The sequence below is a fragment of the Copadichromis virginalis genome, linkage group LG6 (assembly GCF_057382275.1).
Source record: "Copadichromis virginalis isolate Kocher_CV1m ecotype Utaka linkage group LG6, C_Virginalis_male_GT1.1, whole genome shotgun sequence".
NCBI classification, from domain to species: Eukaryota; Metazoa; Chordata; class Actinopteri; order Cichliformes; family Cichlidae; genus Copadichromis; species Copadichromis virginalis.
In genome coordinates, this window is record NC_140623.1 from 11,752,043 (window position 1) to 11,763,139 (window position 11,097).

Sequence of the window (11,097 nt, forward strand, 5' to 3'; positions counted from 1 at the left end):
TGAGCAAAGAAAGGCCACACCATAGTGCATGTTTAAATAAGGATAGTTTATTGATCAACATGTATTACGCAAATACGCATTACATTTTTTCAGCCCCCCAATCGAGACAACAAAACCAATTACATGTTCAAAGCAACGGAACGGTGGCCCAATATCAGAGAGAACTCCACTCTTGAGTGAGCAGTGATGATTGAGCAGTCCGTTTTATTTTGCAGATTCAAGCTGCTCTTCAAAATATTCGCCACCAGATGTCACCGGAGAGGACTGTGTTGAAAAGCTTCGAGTAATGAACCGTTTTTCAATACAAGCTTCAGTGCTTCGGAAAGCTTCATTTGGCCATCACTACCCTGCAGGTTTTAGATGTGTCCTCAAACCAACACAGCTGATTTAAATGGCTAAATTAGCTCCTCAACATGTCTTGAGGCCTGGTGACAAACTAATCATGTGATTCAGGTGTGTTGACCCAAGGTGAGATCTAAAACCTTTCGGGGGCACCGGCCCTCATGGCCTGAGATTGCCTACCCCTGGACTAACCCATTCTTCCACTCTCAGGTAAATTCTTAAATCCCAACCTTCCACCACAGTTTACAATATATAAATTAGAATAAATAAATACATAAGTACATTTCACATTTTCATATTAATAAATATTCCACACTTTAATTTTACACCAAACCCAATATTATAAAAACCCAGAAACCCCAAGCACAAAAAGATTCATCACACTCTCTTTAACAATGGTCTCTCCCGGAACCTTTAAATGGTGTCTGAACCCCCGGGGAAACATTTGTCCAAACACCTTGAAGAGGACACAGGCAAGAAAGGTGACAATAATAATAATGTTTTGGATTTATATAGCGCTTTTCAAGGCACCCAAAGCGCTTTACAATGCCACTATTCATTCTCTCTCGCGTTCACACACTGGTGGAGGCAAGCTACGGTTGTAGCCACAGCTGCCCTGGGGCAGATTGACAGAAGCGAGGCTGCCATATGGCGCCATCGGCCCCTCTGGCCAACACCAGTAGGCGGTAGGGTAAAAGACTTGTCCTTGGGTAAAGCGACTTGCCCAAGGACACAACGACCAGGACAGAGAGTACGGGGATCAAACCGGCGACCTTCCGGTTACAGATGTGCTTCCCAACCCCCTGAGCCACGGTCACCCACGTGATGAGTAATCATTATCTTACAAACACTTATTTGCACCACTTTTATTCCTAGATTTCACACACACTTGCATTAGTTTTCCTTACTGCTTAATCACAATCTCAATCACCATTCTTCTCTCCTGACAGACAACCACCACATTCCTTGATGAGGAGCAGATGAGCAGGATCTGAAATAAGGCTACCAACTGATTTTAAAATTCCCAATAAATAGTCAATAAATATTTAAATTTAAACTTCTTGTGTGCAAATCCATGCTTAAAGTGCAATGCTAAATAAAGTGCTTGATAAGGTGCTTTTAATAAAGTGAAAGGTGTGCTCTAAAGTGCTATACAGATAATATAATATAAATGAATGTAGTAAGGGAGTCCTCTTCCTTACAAAAGGATATCCAACGACGGGAGGGGAGGATCACTGTCCCTATATAAGGTACATCCAATCTGCATTGGGTCTCTCTCTCTCTCTCTCTCTCTCTTCTGCTTCTGCTGCTTTGTTCCTGTCAGTCTTTGTCTGTATTGTGCTTTAAGGCTCTGCACCGCGCGGTTGCCTCACTTTTTTGTTTGCTTGCTTTCTATGTGTTCCAGTGTTCCAGAGAATCATTATGAGTGATTTGAATTTAATTGGATCTGAATTTTTGAATTTATCGGCTTCAAAACACAAGGATCTGAGGAGTTCTGCAGGTTTTTTTTATTTTATTTTTTTAGCAAAATCGGTTTTTATTTTGCTCTCTTCTGGCTACTGAGTCCTGTCTCAATATGCGTACTTGTGCATCCTTGCGTTCTCGTGTACTCGTGATACGTCATCAGTCGGAGACCAAGTACTGTTCCAATTCAAAGTATACATCAAGCCGAGAACGCGAAAAAGTCCCGGATGTTTTCTCGCTCTGCCTGTTTTATCGAGCATGCATCGGTGGTGACTTGTGTGGACTTGGTACAGCTAAATATCCCAGAATGCATTTCATCCAAAACTCAAACGCGGCAATGGCAGACGAGCAGGGCTGAAAACTTTTAAATATTTCTCTTGCTGGGTCACAAAATAAACTTTTAAGTTATTTTCAAGCAAGAATGTAGCTGTGTAAGCTTCAAATATCTGCTCGATTTATCAAGATATCATATATTTCCAAACGTGCTCTGACGTTTTCAGAGACGTCTGTGACCCGCCAGCTCCATAGCAGACAGTGAGGTCGAGGATCACTAGAGCCGACGAGAACAGCGGACTCCTGGCACATAATTTTCAACCCCTACGCAGTCTTTTCGCTAGTCAGGTTAAACAAACCCCAGCAGCTGTCTATTGTACTAAAATAAAAATAAAGGCGTTCTAACATCTCACCTGCTTGTTTTTATTAAGACATACATGCACACTATTTTTATTAATAGAGATTTCGCTACTGAGGTTAAACATGATATATAAGTAACTTAGATCACTTCTAAATGTTAATGTTTGGTTTATTTCAGTGTTCAGTGGCAAGTCTGGTCTCGCCGAGAACGCGAGTACATACTTGCCAGTACAGTACAGTACCAGTGGCAAAAAGCAGTGCTAGGTGGTAATACGCTGTCTAACAGCTTGGATAGACTCCAGCCCCTCCTCAAAACTAAAATGGACGGATGGAGTATGCCGTCTGGAATAATATTATAAAATTGTCTAGGAACGAACTCAAACATCTAAAATCGTAAAAATGCTTCACATCAAAACTAGACTATCTAAAATCAACAAATGTAAAACTATACAAATGTGTTTAATATATAGCTCTGAATGAATTCTGCAATTTTGCATTGTGACAATATCACGGGCTATAATGCAGGGAGATTCGCAAACATGTCAGTGTCCTCTGCTATAACAGCACATCTATACACACGAGGGGCATCCCCACAGCAAACATTACAGCTGTTGTATCCCTTCTTTCTTGGAGCTATATTGTTTTTACACCCTCTCATTGTGTGTAATTGCTCTCAATGTCAGAAGAGGGAGACAAAAGGCAGATTAACTTTTACTATGATTGTTTTTTTTTTTTTTTACATGACCATGAATTATTACATTAACACGAGTAACATACGAAGCCAATCAAACTGGCTAATCTAGTTGTGTTGAATACAGAAAAAAAATGTATAAATAATGTGAAATATAGATTCAAGTACAACGCACAAAAATTTAAATGAGAGGTGCAGAGGTTTGTTAAAAGGCTTGTTCGCCGCAGTGTACGTCTGCAGGTCTTTAAGTGTCATCTGTTTCTGTTGAAATGACAACAGATTCTCCATCAGAGCTCGTTTCATGTCTAAACTTCACAGCAGCATAATCAGCATGCTGCTCTTCTCTTGGCTGAAGTGTCTCTATGGTGGAAAAAAGAGGATCTGTGTGGTTTTTGAAGAAGTGGACTTTGCTGTAGAGGACTTCATCCTCCACCTGTGGCTGAGCTAAGACGTCTTCACACGCAGGATCAGGATTTAGCTAAGAACAAAAAGCGATACATCATAATTCACTTAAAGATTTGACTCCTTTGACTCTGTAAGAAAGATCATTCAGTATGAAAATGTGTTTTCCAACTCCACAGTAATCTTTACCTCCACTATGTTGTTTGATGTTTCGTTTGTGGAAGACTGACTCGTAGTCCTCTTTTTTCTGGTTATTGAAAGTAATAAACAGAAAAAATAAGTGAGTTCATGCCAGAGATAAAATGTTGTCACTTTGAATCAAACACACTGTTGCTTACCTAATCAAAAAGAAGAAAAAGAGAACTATTGAAACCAGAACTATTACAGAAACTCCTCGTGTCCTTCCTGTGATACTTTGGACAGTGAGAGTCTTTGGAGCAGAGCTGATATCTTTGTTGGTTTTCACAGCACAGGAGTAGCTTCCTGCATCCTCCCTGCTGACTGGGTCTAGGATCAGATGCTTGATCTGGTTCTCTCTCGGGGTCAGAGGTCGACTGTTCAAGTACCAAATGTAGTTTGTGTTGTCAGTCAGAGGACAGCTGGTGCTGCAGGTCAGTGTGACTCTCTGACCCTCTGTCACCACTGCAGAAGGACTCATCTTCACTCTCAGCTCTGAAACAGGAACATTAATAATGACAGATGTTATATGTTAAGATGAAACATTACACAATTGCAACATGTGCTAGAGACTGAATCTGAGTGAGTTAAGCCAAAAAGCAGACTCTTTAATCCCCCATGCACTGATAAAATCTAACATTGACTTAAGTTCTGTACTTTTATGACATTTACGAGGGAATAGTTGCTTTTTTAAACTCCACTCCATGTACAATGTATGACAGCCTGAGTTAATATTTACTTTAAGGTTTATCCTACCGTTGCATCCTGCCTGTCCAGTTGCTTCTTTTTTTGTGGGTCTCCGCCTTGACTTTTGTCTTCAGTAACTGAAACTTGCATTGTGCTTTGGGTCTTTATGTCATGATCTTTGGTTTTATACTCAGTGTTTTCTGTTTTGGACTCAGTAAATTTTCTGTCTGACTTCGTTCTAGTTTTAATTTAAACATTACATTTGCTTATGTTCAGTCGTCAATCTTGTGTTGTATTCAAGATTTCTTTGTTAGATATTCTCAAGTTTTTCCTGCCCTCCTATGTTCTCTTTGCCTCGTCTGTGTTTCTTTTATGTTTCCTATGTTTCCCATGTTTAGTCAGTTTTAACTTTGTGTTTAATTTGCCCTGTCTAGTTTGTGTTTCAGTAAGTGTTAGTCTCCTGATTTATTTTGATAGTTTTTTGTCCTGTGTGTAGTGTTCAGTTTTGCTTCCATTGTCATTGGGCTGACTTATTTGACCTGTGCATTGTTTTGCCCAGTTGTGTATTTCCTGTCAGCTAGTCAGTGTCTGTGTTTCAGTTAGTTTACTCAAGCTGTGCTCTGCTTCTAATTTTATTTCAATCTGAGACCCATCTCCACAGTGACATCTGCTGGCCAAATTGACTATCGCCACAAATTGATAATGCTGTTTTGTGAAACAAGGATGCAGACAAGCACAATTCTAAACAAAAATACTTATTAAACCAGACTGTCAATGATGGTGAATAACACATGTTTTGGAGAAATCCCCACACAAACATTGCAAATTGAGACTGTTAGAGACAGCTGCTGGCTTTGATCGTAATAAACAATAATTCGCTTTATAAAGTAAAACATATAGAGAAAAAGTTGCTGTATTTAATCTAATAATCACAAGTTTTCAGCTGTTTTTGTCTCAGTCAGCTTTGTTTTTTACTCACAGGACTCAAACTCTGGATGTGTTATCACCTTTTTAATTTTGTAGGAGGCTCCTAGCCGCCACCTGGCTCTGAGGGTATTGTTAACGAGTGACAGGAGAAGAGAGCAGGAGATCAACAGACAGATTGGTGCTGTGGCTGCAGTGATGCAGACCCTGCACCAGTCTGTTGTGGTAAAGAGAGAGCTGAGAGAGCTTAGCGAAGCTCTCAATTTACTATTAAAACTACGTCCCTACCCTCACCTATGGTCAGCAGCTGTGAGTAGTGACCAAAAGATTGAGATCCAGAAATGAGCTTCCTCTGAAGGGTGGCTGGCCTCTCCCTTAGAGATAGGGTGAGAAGTTCAGTCATCCGGGAGGGTCTCAGAGTACAGCCACTGCTCCTTCACATCGAAAGGAGCCAGTTGTCCCACCGGGAGGAGGCCCTGGAGCGGACCCAGGACACGCTGAAGAGATTACATCTCTTAGCTGGCCTGGGAACGCCTTGGTGTTCCCCTGGACAAGCTGGAGGAGGTGGCTGGATGGATGCATAGATGGATGGATGATGGATAAGAGTTTGTGTCAGGTAAGGTTTACACACAGTCAATCAACGGTAGAAGGGGGCGTAGCTTTAGCTTTTATTTTTAATAATTAAAAAACTACTTAAATGAAAATACTAAATGTCTTTTCCTTCTTTAAAAAAAAGTTAACATTTATCAAAATTTTATTGGTGAATTGTAACACTCCATTTCATGCACATCTTTAAACCATCCTCTGCTGAGTGACCTCTGAACCACGAAGAAACTTTCCTTAACTTTATACTGCTGTGAGTCAGAGCTGAAAACTGTTTTATTTTCTTCTTGAAAGCAGAGGTGTTTTTTTTTATATTTAACAGCAATCGAGAGCAAAAATATTGATGAAATAATATGAGTATTATTGATGAGTATTATTTTCTTTTATAAACAGAACCTGTAGTATCAAAACAGTAATTCAATAAATAGAAATAGCTCTGAAGCAGCAGGTATGCCACCTGTTGAAACTGTGGTGAAGGGCAGTTTGTCTGAACACCTTTGGACCCGACTGTATATAATATTAAAACTATTATGATTATCTACAATAGAAGCCAACTTTTACTTTTGATATTTTAACTAAAGTTATGTTTCATAAAATGCACATGATTTTAATTAAAAGCAAACTTTTTCATTGTAAGGGAATATTTTAACATTATTAAAGAACAAAGAAGGCTCTGAATATTTCTTCCACCTCTGCTCCTGTTCAGACATTAATAAGTAAAGTCTGCTGAGTGAGGAGTTTAGATTTACCTGTGACAATCAAAAAGACTCCAGGCAGATCAGACTGTGTCCATCCTTCATGATCTTTGTTGAATCTGAATGTGTATCCTCCTGAGTCATTCTTCTTCAGGTTGTTGATGGTCAGGATGTGTTGGTTCTTCATGTTGTCCTGATATTCCACACCACCTGCAGCCTCAATCAGCTCTTCAACTTCCACTTTATCTTTTCTCCATTTTTTACTCCAACATTTGAACTCTGGCTTCATGTTGTCAGGATGTGAGTATTCACTTGTGATGTTGACTGAAGATCCTTCCAGAGCACAGATTCTCCTGCTGACATAATTCACTCTCCAGCAGTTTTTATCCTGAACACCTGAAATATAGATGGAAGATTTAAAGTTGTTTGATTGGTCTGTGTTTCAGCGCTTGAGTTCATTATTATATATAAAATAAAATATGTTTAACACTTACAAACTTCCTTAGATTGGAGATGTTTGTGAGCTTTAACTGTACAAGAGAATGTGCCTGTTGAAGATTTTTGAATTGAATAATCTTGATTCTCATGATGGTTTTGTTTGTTGTGATACCACATGAAAACAGTTTGATCATCAGTCAGGTTACAGCTGGTGTTACAGGTCAGTGTGACAAACTCTGAGATGGAAGAAGCTCTTTGAACATGAACCTCTGTTGAAAAAGGATAAACACACTGCTTGTCACTATATTTGATATAATCATACATCTTATTTAAGACATATACATGTATTGTTGCAACAAATATGATATAAACTTCACCTCTGGGGTAGGTGATGGAGCACGGCTTATCCACTAATGTCTGTTTATAAGAACAAATGTTTCCATAAGCATAAGAGAGACTGAAGCATGTCTGTGTGATGGAATCTGAACAAAAAGACATGATGTTAAATATTTGTACTGAGGTCATTTTCACAGGGTTTAGCTGGAGAGTCTGTAGCAACAACAGTCATGACTCACCCACAGAGACTTGAGGGGCTCTGAGATGCTCGTAGCCTTTGACAGCACAGGAGTATGTGACTGCTTCCTCACTGCTGAGCAGCTCTTGGTACCAGGGAGACCAGTCCTCATAGAGAAACTCTCTGTTCTTGTACCAGATGTAGGCTGCAGGCTTTTCAGTCAGAGGACAGCTGCTGCTGCACATCAGTGTTACTGTCTGTCCCTCTGTGGCAGGAATCACCTTTACCTGCAGCTCTGAGAGGATGATGGACAACAAGTTATACAATGATGTCATTTGGAAAGTAAGTAATAAGTAAAAGTCACTGTACCTGCAACAACTTGAAGAGTAATTCTGTTGAGCCAACAGAGTTGTGGTCTGTCTGTAGTATTCATACAGCAGTAAGCGTTTGCATCACTCTCTCTTAGATCATTGATGGTTAAAGTTGGGTTTTTCTCTTCAGACATGTTGTACGTTACACGTTGTCCATCCACAGAGAGCTCACTCTGAATGTACTTGTTACCATCCCAGTATATAGTGAACCATTTTCTGCTTGAACTCAGATGTTGATGTGAGCAGTGCAGATCCACTGATGAACCTTTGAAAGCACAGGTCCTGGTTTCTCTTCCATTAACACCTTTAACAAAAGGGAGTTAATAAATGTTTTTATCTTATTAATATGTCTTTGTTAGTAATCACTTAATAATTTTCAGTACTTTAAATTAGGAACTAATCTAATCTAAAATTTCTCATCTGTTAAAAAATTTCTCAACTTTTTTTAAACTTTTGACTTAAGTTAATATTAACTAATGATTTTTACATAAGAACTCATAAATAATTTCAGATACCTGAAATGTAAAAGATGAGACCCACAAGCAGACGACCAGCATCTCTCAACTCCATTGTTTTAGTCCAGACTTTGAGCATAAAGCTGACAGTAAAAGCTTGAACCATGAAGACAAAGTAAGTCATCGGTCAAACTAAACAGCACTCTTTGTCTGAGCGAAGGGTGAGGAGGGGGGAAGGGGGGGTGGCTGCTGTCTGCTACTCATGTTCTTTGGTTTCACATGTCGTGCATCTTTGAAACTAAAAGTAAACTTGCTTCCTCTTTCTTTAAATCTTTTGCATTCATTTTATGCTTTGTTAGCATGAGTGATATTTTAATTTGCATCAATTGATTTCCTATATAATGATTCTTTTGTTTTATTTACTTGATGCATGCAGTTGTGATTTGAATGTGTTAAATCTTCCGTTTATTAAATATATTGAAGTTGTTCAACAGGAAGTTGTGGAGGTGTTAAACTGCTGAGCATGTTTGAGTATAACAGTTTAAAATGTAAACACACAGCTGGAGTGATGTAGACATAATTCTATTGCCATTTTTATCTTTTCTTTTTCAAAATATTAAACAATGTGATATGGGAAACACGTTATTTAAAATATCCTTAACGAGTGTTTGAGCTCTCAGATTGAATTGTATTTTCCATTTCCATGAACGTTTCCTTTTACAGTACAGATCCTGGTTTTTGTGTAAAGCTGACAGTAAAACTTTCAACCAAAAGACAAAAAGAAATGCATTAGTCAAACTAAACACTCTTTCTCTGCAGACTGATGGGTGAGGGTGACAAACACCTTTTTTTTTCTTTTCTTGTAAGAAGGAACTGGTTTCACACTTTGTACAGCTTTGACACTAAAACTGACTTTCTTCCTCTTTGTCTCTTGCCTTCTTGTATGCTTGTATGCATATCCATATGCAACCAGTGTTTGAGTTGTCTGATTGAATTGTATTCTGGCTTTGAAGAGTTAACCTTAATTTATTATTGTTGCTTCACTGTAGTGGTTGAACTTGTCACTTACTGCAGACTTGGTTATTCCTGTTTCTTTAATGTCACTGCTGAGTGTGGCTCAACAGTCAAAACTTGTGGAAGGCTTTAATCTTTTTTAGCCGCACCCAGAAAGGATAAATGGAATTCAACAAAATGAAATGAAACACTATCATACATAGTGGAGCCAGTTGAGGTGGTTTGGGCATCTGACAAGGATGCCACCTGGGCACCTCCTGGGTGATGTGTTCTGGGCATCTCCCACCGGGAGGAGGCCCCGGGGACATGCCAGGACAAACTGGAGAGATTATATCTCTTGGGTTGCCTGAGAACACCTTGGTGTTTCCCCGGACAAGCTGGAGGAGGTGGCTGGGGAGAGGGAGGTCTGGGCTTGTCTGCTTAGGCTGCTGTCCCCCGGGGACCTGGCCTCGGATAAGCAGAACAAGATGGACGGATGGACTATCATATATTCTTTAATGAAAAATAAGTACTGTACTTGTTCCTGTGTCACCTTCAAGATGAAACTAGATAATTTTGGGGGACTTCTTGAAGTTGCTTAGCAGTTTAGGACATGTCCACCAGAGGACACCATTAGCTCTTCATCTCAGCAACATTTTGAATTGTTCTCTACTACTTCTTGTCAAGTTCACAGTACAAGATAAGTGAGGTGCAAATATCTGCAGTTATTTCATTATCTTATGTTGCAAGTTTTCAGTAGCTTTTTTCTTCTTTTTTTTACATTTTAAATGAGTATGTAAAAAATATTGGATCAGTAGTTATAGTGTAAATAATCAAGGTTAAAAGGAACCAATTTTACTTGTATTTATTTTCTATCATTTGTATACTGTTACAGTGGTGGATGCCCAAGATTTAAATAATAAATTCAACATGTATATAAATAATCCCTATAAGTCAAAAGCTCAGGTTTCGGCCTTTTTGCCTTGATTTTGGATAGTTTTTCTTGTCTCTAATCAGATTATCAGCTCCACTTCTTGAACAAATGCTAATAATTAGAATTTTTACAGGTAATATTTAACAAATCATGCTGTATTTTCAAGAAGTCAGTTCCTTCAGTGTGTTTTACAGTAAAATAGAAATAACAACTTTAATACTTCATGTATATTGCATATTTATATGGTTCTATGCAGTGTTTCCATTGCTGTTCCTAGGACTGCACTCTTCTGTACAGAAACCTCTGATGCTGTGCCTGGAATCTGCTGAAGCCACTCTTCCCAGTTTGGGGTGGCAGCTCCTCATGCTCCTATTACCATTGAGACCACTTTGGACTTTACCTTCGTAATCTCCTCCAGTTGGTCCTTCAGCCCCTGGTACTCCACGATTTCACTGTGTTTCTGCTTTCTTACTGTTAGCTGTGATTGACACAATTATCACAACTGTGGTCTTCTGGTCCTTGTAAAACAGATCTTGGCTAACAGTGCTTCATTCCCATGGCAATTGTAGATGTTTTTAAATGTTTTACTGTTACTATGTAACGGTTATCGTATATAGTAGTAAAGTAATTAATATTTAAACAATGCCAGGACTGAAATATCTTCTGTCATGACTTAAGTTGCTAGTTGATCAAGTTACCAGTAAAATGATTCATCGCAGCCACAGATTCACAGTAAATACCCCAACAAGCTTTAATGCATCTATAATAAATTAT

The 11,097-nt window shown here is 38.9% G+C and overlaps 1 protein-coding gene across 1 annotated transcript; it reads right to left on the bottom strand.

Annotated features, from left to right (window-relative positions):
- Positions 1 to 3,138: 3,138 nt before the first annotated feature.
- On the bottom strand, positions 3,139 to 8,562 carry LOC146707327 (uncharacterized). The gene is made up of 9 exons (XM_085458645.1): positions 8,457 to 8,562; positions 7,940 to 8,245; positions 7,632 to 7,865; positions 7,434 to 7,538; positions 7,113 to 7,325; positions 6,673 to 7,014; positions 3,871 to 4,204; positions 3,722 to 3,779; positions 3,139 to 3,608 (listed from the first exon to the last, which is right to left on the bottom strand). The coding sequence occupies exons 1-9, from the start codon at positions 8,560 to 8,562 to the stop codon at positions 3,375 to 3,377; spliced, it is 1,932 nt and encodes a 643-aa protein (XP_085314771.1). The 3' UTR covers positions 3,139 to 3,374.
- Between the last annotated feature and the right edge of the window lie 2,535 nt (positions 8,563 to 11,097).

What these genes read in the sequence shown, in the direction of transcription:
- LOC146707327 (XM_085458645.1), bottom strand. Translation starts at nt 8,562, where the DNA reads ATGGTTCAAGCTTTTACTGTCAGCTTTATGCTCAAAGTCTGGACTAAA. An exon ending in TCTCCAATCTAAGGAAGTTT is followed by an intron (nt 7,015 to 7,112) that starts GTAAGTGTTAAA and finishes TCTATATTTCAG; the next exon opens with GTGTTCAGGATAAAAACTGC. An exon ending in AGTCTTTTTGATTGTCACAG is followed by an intron (nt 4,205 to 6,672) that starts GTAAATCTAAAC and finishes TTCCTGTTTCAG; the next exon opens with AGCTGAGAGTGAAGATGAGT.